We start from the raw sequence: 13,972 nt of genomic DNA on the forward strand, positions 1-13,972 counted from the left end.
CAGCAACCCCAGTGAGACCCCCCTTCCTGCAGGGGATCGTAGAAGAGTGAAACTCCACCCGGGAGAACACAGGAAGGGAAAGGGGCCTATCGAACTAAAAACACAGGCCACCATTGAGTTGAAGGAAAAAGGGCAAGCCTACCACCAACAAAGCACGGGAGGGAGCAGTACCCTGAAGGCAAGGGTCTCGATTGTATAGGTGGAGCACCCCATAAAGCCACAAAAGGAGAAGCAGATAGGGAGCCTCGAATGACCCCAAGAGGACCCTTGGGTTTCCCCACCTACTACCCTCCCAACATTAGACAGATCTGGGATTGGGGTCCATAACTTTGCAAGGAGATGAATACCACCAGAATGATGAGCAACAGCCAGCACCATGCCCAAACACAAAGCAAAGTCATTGACGCAAGGGCAGAAATTCCCCCAAAAACGCCCTAATACTGTTGCAAAATTGTAGGGCCCAGAGGTACCGCAGAAAGTTGCTGAAGACCCAGACGTACAGGACATACCACTGCAAAGGGCCCCTGAGGTCCTGAATATGGCACATAAGGACCACATGCAGCAATTTTAAAGCATTCCAAGATCAATTTATGGCCTCATTCCAAACCCATTTCACACAGCTAAAGGCGGAAATGAAACCATTGATAAAAGACTTAGTAGTGGATGTGGCCAGCTGGAAGAAGGGGTGGACACAACAGAAAGGGCTGTATAGGAGATGGTGGATGACACAAAAGAAATGATGAAATGCTAGAATATATCTCCCGCCTCTCCCATAATCTGGAATTCCGATGGGAGGACTTGAGGAATAGGTTGAGGAGATCCAATAGAAGAATTAAGAATCTGGCGGAATCCATGGAGGACAAGGATTTAATAGAAATGGTACAACTGTTCGGACCTCCTGAATGGGGGAAAAACAGAAGAGGTCAGTCTGAACTGCTTGCATAGAGTAGGACCATGGAGAACTGAGCGGGAGTAAGACTAAGACATGCTGGTGTCTGTAACCTCTTATGCACAAAAGAAGCAAGTGCGGACAGCGGCACGTACTGCAGCTCTTATTAAGATTAATGATGTAGAGTTGGTTGTTTCAAGAATTGGCCCATAGCACCCTACAAAAAACTGGCCTGGTGGTGAGGTTCCTGGCCCACAAACACGTGAGATACAAATGGACCTTCCCCTTTGGTTTACTATTTACCTGAGAAGACCGGCAACATGGGATAACGACATGTGACGAAGGGTTGCAAATTCTGCAGCTTGAGGAGAGGCAAGACAAAAGTAAGAAAACGATGAAAAAAAAACGGAAACCGTGGGAATGGAAACAATGATTAGGAGGGGGCCAGGCAAAGGGGAAGGAGTGACATCTGTTAAAGGGATTGACCCCCACAGTATGACTAATTGAACCAACCGCCTGAAAAAAATAAGGTGCAGAAATAGAGTGCATCGACAACCAGAACATTGAGAACTCCCATCAAAGAGCAAGACAAAGTAAGTTGCACGTCTCTGCAGTGATCGCAGCACGTTGGGTCCACTGTATGTGGCCGACTGTCGGGAATCCGAGAGTGGGGATTAGGGCACCCCACACATTCTCTGGGAATTTTTGAGAGCCAAAAGCGCTGCACTATGTCTGGGCCTCCATAGGGACTTTGGGGGTGGGGGGAGGTGGTTAAGATGGGAAGGGGCTGTTGGGAGTTATTTTTTGGGGTGAGCGGAACCGTTGGAGAGAATGTGTTTCGCAGAGAACGTGACTCCGGGTGTAACCCTCGCAATTACATGGGGTGTATTTTAAAGCAGTACTATGTGGCCAACTGATGGTTATAAAGGCGACTAGGCAAAAGCAAAAAACAGCAACTAGAAAGGGACTTGGAGAACCAGGTAAGGACGCTATTGGGGGAGCTGGCGAAGGTACCCAACAAAGCACAAAAAATATTGAGGCACACACCAGCACAATTGGAGCTACTCTGTATGCAACAGGCAGAGCAGGCTCTACTATATACTAAACAGTATTACGTAGAGGCAAATGAGATGGGTAGGTTGGCAAGACAGCTGAAAATGAAGGATAGTGGGGGGGGGTGCACAGTCACGTATAATGGGGCGTTCCTGGCACTATTTGTGGAATATTACACTTAGCTATATACTACAAAGAATCTGAGAAAGATTCATACTGGAGTATGATCCCGCTACCAGAAAACTCTCTGTATGAGAGGGAAGAATTGGAGAAAGAAAATGAAGTAACGGAGGCAATTAAGTCACTGCTGCTGAACAAAGCTCTAAGCCCTGATGGATACCCGGCCGGCTTTTATAAAAGGTTCCAGGGGTGCTTGGTGCCTTGGCTCACCAAGCTGTACAACACATTTAGGTCATCCGGGAAGGTTATGGGGTGGTAGTATTTCCCAAGCCAAATAAAGATCGAAATCTCCCTGGCTCGTAAAGACCTATAGTGTTGATAAACCTTGACGCAAAGATCTATACGAAGAGCCTAGCAAACAGATTGGCAACACTTGGACCAAAATGTATAAAGCCGGCTCAATCTGGATTTTTTCCAGCGTGACAAATGAACGGCAATGTTTGCAGTCTCTGCCACTTGCTAGAAAGACCACCATAGTGCAGCTGCTGGTGCTAGTTTCACCGGAAAAGGCATTCGACCGGGTCGAATGGTCGTTTGTTTCACGTCATGAAATATATGGGGTCTGGGGCTGACTACCTTTTATATACAGGCTAACTCTCAAACCCCCTCTATTTGGCTGGAAATAAATGGCAATCTATCTAGGAGTATCACCTTAAGCCTGGGTATGAAATAGGGATGCCCGCTATCCCCCTTGCTTTACACCATTTATTTAGAACCTCTGTTAGTCAAACTGTGGGTCACGGGCCGGGTTAAAGGGTTTAGCATGGCAGTGTAGGAACACACAGCGATTGCATTTGCAGATGACCTGCTGATTGCACTGTCAGATCTGGAGAAACCGCTACCGGGACTGATGGAAGAACTAGAAGAATTCAGACACTGGCTAGGTTAAAAATGAATAGACTTGGCAAAACAAACCGCCCCGAATAGCAATGAAAAACCCGGATGGCCCCAAGGAGCCAGGGGGGGGACTGGCACTACCACACTTTTGTGAATATTGTAAACCATTCTCATTACCCGTAGTTGGGCCGGTTCATAAGTGATGTGCAGAAAATATGGGCATGGCTGGATGGGGCCCGGCAGGAACGCCCCTGTCGGGACTTTTGTGGCTGCGCAAGGGGCCATAGGCCACTGAATGTGCGGATCAGCAAAATGGTAGGGTTGGTGACGAACATTTGGAACTCTGCAGTGAAGGGGCCCTTTCTACCTTTGAATCCCCCTTCTTACTGCCATTTCATAATCCCAATTGCCACCGGGAATTGAATCGGGCTTCTTTATGGTCTGAAAGAAGCAGGATGCTTTGAAATATGTTACATGTTTCAGGGGCACAAATTAAGATCATTTGAGGATTGCATTACAAACCGAGTATGGGGATAACTGAGGGGGGGACAACCGCTGCTACTGCCAATTGAGCCACTGGCTGGCAGACCCTGTTATCACAGAAGCTGCCGCACGCCCACCTACTCCTTTTGAGATATTCAGAAAGACCAATTCAGGATCGAAAAAAAAATTGCATCATCCCTATATAAACTTGTAAATGAAAACTCCCGGAACAATGGCACTATATGAAAAAGTGGGAGACAACATTCAGAAATAATACATCAAGGGAAAGATGGGAACATTTATGGGGGAACATACCGAAACTAACACTCTCCATTCAAACATGGGAAATGTGTTATGAGATAATGTTCCAATGGCACTACACACCAGGCGGCTCCATATGATTTACCCCACCGTATCACCATATTGTTGGAGCGGATACAAAACATATGGGGACTGGACCTATATTTGGTGGGAATGCCCAATCCTCTGATCATTCTGGGATAAATTAAAATCACAGATCAATGAGATATTTTAAGATATGGTTGATACAGACACAAGTATGGCTCTATGGCTTATGGGACTTGGAACATAGTATACACAATAAGAAGCCGAAGCAAAGCTGCATGGTTCTCCTTATAGCGGCATGGTTGGTAATAGCACAAAAATGGAAACGCCCACCGGCGGAACTTGAATGTGTACAGAAGGTGTGGAACTTTTTCACGTTAGAGTGGCAACTTACTCAATTCAAGGAGGCCAAGTGACCTTTAAGCGGTATTGGGGAAGTGTGTTAACATACCTTCAGAGTGATGGTGCCCGCACAGGTTAACGATTTTAGACATATTGTGAAATGGAAGATTTGGTGTAAGAATCGCCACAGGATGGCAGTGGTCTCCCTGTGTGTGGTGTGGGGGAGGGGGCAAGTTGGGTTGCGAAAGAGGTGTTTAATGTTGTGAAAACTAATTAAATAATTTAAAAAACCAAAAAACGAATTGTATGTTTTAGATGTACAACAGTAAACATCCCTGCATTCGATATATCTTCAATCTGTATGGCACCAGCAGTTTGCCAGCTTCTTGCGTATATATGCATATGTATATATTTTTGTCAGTTTCTGAAAATTGGGGGCAGGCGCATGACTAATAAGGGCTTTCTTTTCCTGGTAACTTACTCTTTTACACAGTGCCACAGATACATTAAGAATTGATTATTGTGTTGCTGAAATTCCCTGTAATTCGTTGTTGCAGACTTTAAAGGAAAGTGTAGACTGTCTTGGTTATAGAATTGATGAGTATTGCCAAAATATGGTAAATAGGTGCTACTCCAGGCTAGATACAAATGTATCTTGCTGAATTACCTCGCCCTGACGTCCGAAGGGTCTGTTTGAATTTTAAATTGGGCAATATTCAAACAGACATGTTTGTGGGAGGGTATGGCAAGGTGTAGGTAAAGAACATGGTGTGCTCCTGGCATACAGGATCTTAGACACAAGATTTTTCTAGGCTGTTAGATATTGAAAGACGTATATATTTAAAGCGCCTTTTTTTAATGCATCAAGTGCAGACCAGAAGAACGGGTTGGTTATTTCTTTTGACTTCTACAACTGTTAGATTTGTCTAAATTTTCTAAATGTTGGATCTTTTAAAATGAGACTCGCTGCATAGGTACGGGAGTGTTATATTTTGTACATTTTTTAATATTTATTTTACATATTTCAGTTTATTTATATGGGTTTATAACCTAAATTGATTGACGTCCTGAAGCCTTTGGATCACCTGGTAGTGATTGACTGTCAAAGGCAGCGAAGACGTCTAAAGTAGTGCATTAGGCAAATGTCGGTGCAATGGGACGAATATTTCTTCCCTGTTAAAGGAAGACTGGATTTAGCGTTTCTGCCTGGTCAGTATTTAGATCGATTTTTGTGGTTTAGCATATGGACTTCAGTGAATCGTGAATTCAGAGGTTGTGATCTTTACAAATACTTTTCTGAGCAACAGGATATTTGCTATGGGGCATAGCTTTCCAGTCCCGTAGGATCAGTCAGATCTTTTGAGCAAGGCAGAGGCATTTTTCCAAGCCAGAGGTACTATCCTACTAAACAGATCTGTTGTGCTCCAGGCAAAGGTGAGCATAGAATCTTTCATAGTGGAGGCAGTATAAGGTGGGTACTGATCATAGAAAACGTTTTATTAAAATGTATATCTCCTCATGGAAGGTAGGTGAGAACATGGAGAAGTGGAAAGCAGGATTAGCAGGAGAATGTGAATATTTGGCATAGCATGCTCTTTGGCCCTTGTTTAACCTTGTCCTGCAAAGATATTTGCCGCATTCATGGTAGAATGGGCATTTCATTTCGGAGAGGAATCCGGACGACAGGTTTTAATCAGATTCAGGATGGTGGTAAGGGCGTGGTCATGTTTGCAGAAAGGGGTATGGCTGGCCTGAAACATGGCACCTTTGTCCACATTGTCCTTGGTTTTGGAATTTGGATGCTCATCTTACAATATGTAATGAGAAAATGGGTATATCTATGTAGTGTAACATAGGTATCGCCAAACGGTGTTATCAGATGTTCACAGCAAGGTTAATTTTGGGGGTGGGGGGATTGTTTTGTGTCCTGTTTAGTGCAGATCTGCGGAGTAAAGGAGAGTGGCAGACTGATCTAGAACATGGAGTATAGGCCTCTTGAGGCAGGATGGAAGGAAGTGGCAGGACTGCCTGAGACTAATACAATCTGAGACATGCTAGCAGTCAGGGTAGCTCACTCTTGGAAGTAGGATGTAAGGAAACTGGAGGTGCGTAGATACATAACCTAGTACAGGCAGCACAGAGGAGTAATGCAGGGGGAGCTGCGGAAGTGCAGTTGGTAAACAAGGGTGCAGGATCACTCCCCCAAAGGGCAAGATACAGAGATTACATTAATGCTAACAGAGCTAGAAGGTTGATTCACGAACCCTGCAAGTTGTATACCTGGTGAAGATGGCCTGAAGCGCTGTGGAAGATATTGTTGAAATGCCAGAAAGGAAGAGTAAAGTGGAGATTCTGACCCTTTGATCTGCATGCATCTAGGATCGTACACTTTGCATATATAGGAGAAACCCACACAGAGTGCGGAGATCAGAACAGGGTGGGAGCAGAGAAACAAAGCAGACTTGGCAGAAGGGGTCGGCTGGGGAGATCAGCAGGCAGATGCTGAGTAACTTGGTGAGGTCACCTGATACTAAGTGATGGCAGTGTCTCAGTGGATAAGTAGGCAGGCTTCCGGGTACGCAAAGAGACCTTCGGAGACACAATGCCTCTAATACAGCTACCATGTAAGTGAAGGGGAGAACATGCATGCACTCCTCAGTCTGTCTGATTTTCAGCTGAGCTTCTTAATGCTGACTGTGGGCAGCCAAGGAGTCCAAGTGGTCTGGAGGGACTATAGAAAAGTATTGTTTATGGCCACAGGGACTCTTTGAACGTGGGGGTTTGTTCTATAATGATGCAATACCGCCAAGGAGTAGTAGGCCGGCTTCTTGTCACACAATGAAGCTCAAATGAAAACCCCTGATGGGACAAACTAACCTTTAGGCATGTGCCTTGCGAAGGAGCTCACACAGCAAGGAGAGCTTCAACAGTGTGGCCAGTCTGCACTTCTGTGTACACATTGTACATGTTTATTTGGCAGTGGTGTTTGTTTTCCACGATCTAAAATGGAAACTGGATCATTTTGGAATTGAGGACTGTTCGTTATTGGGAGGATATTTTGTAAATTCAGGAAATATGTTCACTTTAGAGGTTTTGCCACTGGATAACTTGAAAACTTTTTTTTTCAGATGTCAAAAAAGACTGGTCTGATCATGCGCTTTGGTGGGAAAAAAAACGGACTTGGCTCCTTAAAACCCATTGGACATTGGACAAATATGGGATTCAAGCTGATGCTAAACTTCAGTTCACACCACAACACAAATTGCTTCGTCTTCAGCTTCCAAATATGAAATATGTCAGAGTGAAAGTTAACTACTCAGACAGAGTCTTCAAAGCGGTATCTGACATCTGCAAAACCTTCAGTAAGCATTTAAAGTCTTTCCAAGTTTTTATTAATGTCTTGTTAAAATGTTGCTTGCTATATTGGTTTGCATTTTCATTTAATAAGCTTTATTGCAGTCAAGAACTGAGTGTGGGAAACGCCTCTAGGAACTGGGGCTGCATCTACATCTGAAGTGGGTGTTCCTATCTTGGACCCTGTTATATAGGATAAAAACATTTTTATGTACAGACTCTTAGATGTTTAGAGATTTTTGTTGTGTACATTTTATATAAATTGCTTTGTATTGAGAAAATGCCTGTTTGTTCGTAAAAATACACTTCAAACTATGCATAATTGAAAGTAATCAGTTGAAAACAATGTGCATCTAATGTAGAGAATGGTTGCAAAAAAAGAAAATGACAACCAGAAACCGTGAAAGATCAATATAGAAGACAACATACCAATAAATAATATATTTGGTGTCGATATTGAGCTCCATGAATTGTTTTTCATTTATTGCAACATACCTAAAGAGAAATTTTATAAATATGAAACGAGAAATTATTGGGCATAGCTGTATATAAAATATTAGTTCTAACCCATTATACTCGACAAAAGGGTTTTCCCTTATGTAAACCCATCCTGGAGCAAGCTTAAATAAAGGTGTCTGATCTGTCTAAATGCTTATGTGTTGGGTCTTCTGGCTTGTTACAGCTGCCAATATTTTTTCCATGACCAAGTTTCTTCAACTTTCCTATGATGAACCGGAAGAGATTGTGATAATGCTGAGGACCAGGGTTTTATCGCAAACAAATGGAAATTCTGTTCCTAAACAAATATATATAAACGTCTTAGGTTTGATCATACTAGATTAAGTGTGTCGAGCAAATTTAGCAGTGGGCTAGTTTGAATTGAAACAAACCTCTCATTGTCTGCACCACTGGTTCATGAAACACTAACTGTATAATAAGGGTTACAGCGTGGCATAAATGTTTTTCTCTAGGTGAGTGCAATCCTTTAACAACTCGGGATGGTTTGGGGATGCCCCAACAGAGCCCTTCTACAAAAAGTTTGTTCAATAAATCGATGGTATATTTTAGAGCAAACATTTCAGGAGAGATGGATCACAAAGCCATACAATGTACCAATAGTTCTGTAGGTGCCCACAATAAACATTAAATATTCCAATACTTCAGATGGCAGATCAACAACCGTACACTGAGCATTCCCATGCAGCAAATCATGGATTTACTCCTCTAAAAATTGTGCTTGCCTTACAAAAATAATTACAAAGTTAATGAATCCCTTTTCTTCCACAATGTCACTTAAAAGTTTCCACTAGCACAGCGGACAATCTCAATACAGAAACCAATACTACATAGGTTTAGCGAGTTCTAATTCTATGTAAGACCAATTGGTGAGCATCTTCACTCTTTACTGAAACGTTCAGCAGGAAACCAAATTTTACAACAGAAACTACATTTCCCAGCAGTTGTGGCTCTTGTGTAGTTACAAGCAAATTTGTAATACTAATCTTACTTTTCAAATGGATTGTCCTCCCAGGTATTCCTCAACTTTGACACTTGTCCAGCTTCAGCAAAAAAATGTTGGCAGAGGGCGCTGTGCATTGTCTAGTCGATGTCCCTCGAAGGCCTCCGTCGAGGATGTCATCAAAGGCATATATAGCACGAGCAGCGCCCGCTGGCCTCCGTTCCGTTTTTCTGAGTTAGCTTTGAGTGAATTTCGGGGCGCCTCATCTTGTGATGTACGTTACAAAAATCAACGATAATCTCTTCTTCGATGCTGAAGTCCGGTTTTAAGAAATGCAGCGATTGTGGGTCAAAAATGCTACTTACTGACCTGCATTGCATCTGCCTGTGGTCCCTCGGGGAGAGCCATGATACCACGGATTGTTCCTAGTGCCAATCCATGACCGGAAAAGCCTTGAGGGAACGGAAGGGGAAAGTTAGGGTAGTAAAAATCCCCCAAGTGACCTAACCGAACCGGTAGGCCTTCGACAGACTAGTCGAGGGGCGACTATCCTCACAGGAAGAAGGCCAAGCGTTCTAGGTCGGAGTGGTTAAGTTCCCACCACTCGTCTTAGTCTTTGAAAAAGTTGAAGAGGTGGCACTGAAGCTCGCCTTTCGTCGACTTCATCTGACGATACCCTGAAAGGGTTGCATGCACTTATCAACAAAAAAAAATCAATACCGGCTGAATGGAAAGCCTTTAGGGTGCACATGTTGAAAATATTTGATGGAGCCATGCTTCGACCCAGCCTTCGGATGAAGCTGGAAAGGAGAGGTCTTGGTCAAAAACCTGCGCGCCCTCGAGCCCGGGTAAAATACCTGATCTGCATTGGGAGCCCTCGAGGCCCCAATCTGAAAAATCAAGGATCACAAGAGACGTGGTGAAAAGTCAATGCCGGTGGTGACTTTGACACCCGCCAGGCCCTCTACGCCTCTTAAGTCTTTGATGTTGACATCGGCGCCGAAGTCTTTGCCAGCTGCGCCACATTTTCCAGCTACGCCATCGGTGCATAGCGCCTTGACAAAGAAAATGTTGACAACTTCGACATCGAAGCCTGTGGTTACAAAACCAGACAAATGTATGCACCACTCCCGAAGGATTTTTTCATGCCTTCTATTTTTGGAGAAGAGGAGCATTCTGATAAAATGAGAAAGCATCAGTTGGGTTACAATACGGTACACCCAATGTACCAGAGAGCTTTATCTCGGAGGAAAGCAAAATGCAAGATTTGTATGAAAACTTGCAAACAGCAAGTGGGGTTGATTCCTCCCCAGGACTTCAGTTCAGAAAGCCTGAACCAGGGGAACATGCTGACTCTTCCTATTGTCAGTTTATGTCAAAGGTGGTCGAGTATTTGGGTTGGAGTAGGCCCTCATTACCCTATGACCAAGACGTCCTCACAGACATTCTGGACAAGGGTCCTCAGACTGATCCCATTTGTTCTTTCATGTGGCACTACAAAAAGCGTGGCCTAGGAACTGGGAGACTCCAGAGTCTAATCGGGCAGTCGACAAGAACCTGACAAAAAAATACCACCCCTCTAGTAGTGACCCTGCTACCCATCGAAACACCCCACTCCGGGGAGCCTGGTGATGCAGGCAGCTACGGCTACTTCAAAACAGGCAGCGTACCCTACCATCCCTCCTGATGGGGATGACAAGTGTATAGATGGATGGCCGGGGGAAGGTATTTTCTGCTGGGAGCATGGGTCCGAAATCTGCCAACTCCACTTGTGCCCTTGTAAAATTTGTGTATACTCTATGGGACTGTATCTCCCTGGTGGCAGAGCACATTCCTGAAGGGGATGAAAGGGACGGCTTCTTAGCTATTGCTAAGGAAGGCAAAGAAGTGATGTGAGGCCATTCAATTGGGATTGGATTCTGCAGATGGCATCAGCAGAACCATGACTACCAGCACTGTCATGCACTGATTTGCATGGTTGAAGTTTGGTTTTGCACTAGATGTGCAATCTAGGCTGCTCAACATGCCTTTTGACGGGGTCTCATCTTTTTGGCAACAAGGCTGACGAGCGCCTTGAAGTTGCAGACCTCAAAGGCGGCAGCCAAATCTTTAGGTGCCGTTATTAGGCAACCTCAGCCTTTTTGTCTTAGTGGGCAACTTTGGAGGGGTAGATCTTTTTGCTGCTCGTCCTCCGTTGGAAGGACGAGAGGAATGGCCAGTGAAAGGGGCCAGGGAAGATTTCCTTGTGGTGGACAAGGTAGAGGTGCAAAGTCAGCTCAAGCAGCAGCCTTCTTACCATTGGACTATGCAGCAGCCGTCACAAAACCACTCTGCCCCCCACTGGTGAATTGTGACTAAAGACCTCAGACTGTCTTAGCATCTGCAAGAATGGTGAGACATTACTTCGGGTGCTTCGGCTTTGGGAATCATAGCCCATGGTTATTGCCTTCCTTTTTTTATAAGAAGACCACAGAACAATCCACTGTGGAACCACTGAGTATTCAGGATCCGCTCCTTGTGCAGGATATTTTAACCCTTCTAGAGAGGGACTATAGACCAGTACCTGTAGCGGAGAGGAACAAGCAATGGTACTCCCCATATTTTTTGATTCCTAAATAGACTGAGGACTGAGACCCATCTTGGACTTGAGAAACTTGAACAAGTTCTTCAGCAAGAACACGTTCAAGATGGTCACGAGTGGGAGCTAGCTCAGGAAATACTTCAAGAGATCTTCACCCTTTGGGGAACCCCTCAAGTGGATCTGTTTGCGACTGGTGTCAACTGGAAGTGCGAACTGTACTGCTCCAGGGAATTTCCTCAAAGAGGAGTTCTAGGAGACGCGTTTGTGGTGGACTGGGAGTTTACACTTCTGTATGTGTTTCCTCCGGTCCCTGTCATTCCTCATGTAATCGGGAGGTTGAGAAGGTTCAATAAGCACATGATCCTAATTGCTCCGATTGGGCCAGGAGGACGTGGTATCCCATCCGCCCTCCAATACGTCTTCCAGAAGAGGACCTTTTCTCTCGTGAGGAGGGTCAGGTTCTCCATCCAGAGGTCAAAACACAACCTTCACGCTTTCTATCTGAAAGGCTGAGATCGGATTGGGACCTCCCGGATGATGTAATGGAGGTGTTGCTTTCAGCCAGAAGACCAGCAACAAAATCTTTGTAACATTGCTCTTGGAATAAGTTTTGCAACGGGTGCAAGGAAAATAATGTTGATCCTTATCTGTGTAAAACTCTGGATGTTCTATCCTTTCTTCTATCGTTTGCTAATATGGGCCTTCAGATGGGTACTATCAAAGGCTACTTGACAGCGCAATTTTTTTTTTCCTTTTTTTTTTTTTTGCGTTCAGAGGAATGCTCCTAATTTCAAAATGCCACTGGTGACTCCATATTTAAAAGGGCTCACTAATGTGTTCCCTCCCTCTCCCTTCCAGGTTCCGGTTTGGGACCTTAATCTGGTTTTGAAATTCCTGATGTGTGCTCCATCTGAACCTCTGCACACATGTCCGCTAAGGTTGTTAACTTGTAAGACCATCCTATTGATATCTCTGACATCAGCCCATAGAGTGAACAAGTTGCAGGCACTTTCATCCAAGCCACCCTTTTCCATCTTCCAGAAGGACAAGGTGGTTTTTAGGGTCAAGCCCTCGTTTTTGCCCAAAATCATTTCGGACTTTCATTTGAGTCAGAAAATTGTTCTTCCTTCTATCCTCCACCTCATCCTGGCGAGGAAGAATTGCTCCATAAATTGGACCCTAGGAGAGCGTTAAGCTTTTACAGCTTCAGAATGTCTAAATTGCGAGTTGACTATCAACTCTTCATAGGATACACAGGACATAAATTAGGTCATGCTGTTTCCAAACAGACCTTTTATATAGATGGATAATTCTTACAATATCAGAATGCTAGCAGGGAAAGACAATCCTGAAGGTTTAAGAGCTCATTTCACCAGGGGCATGGCTACATCTATGGCCCTTCAGAGGGGCATACCAATTTAACAATTTGTGAAGCAGCAACGTGGTCTTCCATGCACGTGTTCACTAAACATCGACTGGATTATTCCCTTGACCAGGATGATTCTTTTGGCAAGGCTGTCCTTCATTCTATCCATCATAATGTATACATTCAATTCTTCTCCCTCCACCAAATCCTAGCACTGCTTTGGGAGTCTGTCAAAGATGAGGAACATGTGGGAGGACACAATCGATTCGAAGAACAAGTTACTTAACCCTGGCGACGTTCTTTCGAGTGGATGTTCCTCCCATGTATTCCTCTTCGCCCTCCCATCCTACCCCTCAATAGAATTTCCTATGCTATTACAGCTTCCGTTCCATCAAGGCGGAATATGGTAATTCCCGTGTTTTACAGGTTTCTCTGCTGCAAGAGGAAGGAAAAACAGAACTGAGGCCAATGGGCATTGCGCATGCTGTCTTCAATAAAATCATCCTCGACTGAGACCTTCGAGGGACATCAACTTGACGCACAGCAACCTCTGATTTTTTTTTTTTTTTTTTTTTTTTTTTTTTCTGAAGCTGGACACGTGTCAAAGATGAGGAATACGTGGGAGGAACATCCAGTCGAAAGAACGTTACCCGGGGTCAGTAACATGAACCCTTGAACCAGTCAATCCTGTGGTTCTGTGCTCCATGACCTTTTCTCCTAGCTGCTTCTTCCTTTGATGCAAACACAGAAATATTACTAGAAGGGAATGGACCAATGTCAAAGCAAGTTACAGCAGAATCACGATAATGAAAATGATATGTTATTCATATAGTGCCTCTGTCCAAAGCGATAACCAAACAGTTACAGAATAGGGCTGGATAATGCTCACCTATTCTCTGATTTTCCTTGCAGATTTTCTGGCTTCTAGATCTTTTTAGCCTACTCAACTGTGCTGTACCACTCTACCCTGATGGGACTACTGGTTCTGTATCTCTTCTGCGCTGGGGACATGTGCTCTCTCCTCTTTCTTGCCCAGGACCCCTTCACCTGATCTTCCCCTTTCCAAGGCTGTACCTCCAGGAC

At 44.4% G+C, this 13,972-nt stretch overlaps 1 protein-coding gene across 4 annotated transcripts in view; it reads left to right on the plus strand.

The window, feature by feature from the left end:
- Positions 1–13,972, plus strand: part of FERMT2 (FERM domain containing kindlin 2) — a 931,620-nt gene that overhangs the window by 148,375 nt on the left and 769,273 nt on the right. For all 4 annotated transcript variants that reach the window (XM_069637580.1, XM_069637578.1, XM_069637581.1 and 1 more), the window contains exon 3: positions 7,258–7,491. In XM_069637580.1, the coding sequence (XP_069493681.1) occupies positions 7,258–7,491 (234 nt within the window). The remainder of the gene's footprint in view (positions 1–7,257; positions 7,492–13,972) is intronic.

This window comes from Ambystoma mexicanum, chromosome 14 (assembly GCF_040938575.1).
Source record: "Ambystoma mexicanum isolate Mex_15411 chromosome 14, UKY_AmexF1_1, whole genome shotgun sequence".
Classification (NCBI taxonomy): domain Eukaryota; kingdom Metazoa; phylum Chordata; class Amphibia; order Caudata; family Ambystomatidae; genus Ambystoma; species Ambystoma mexicanum.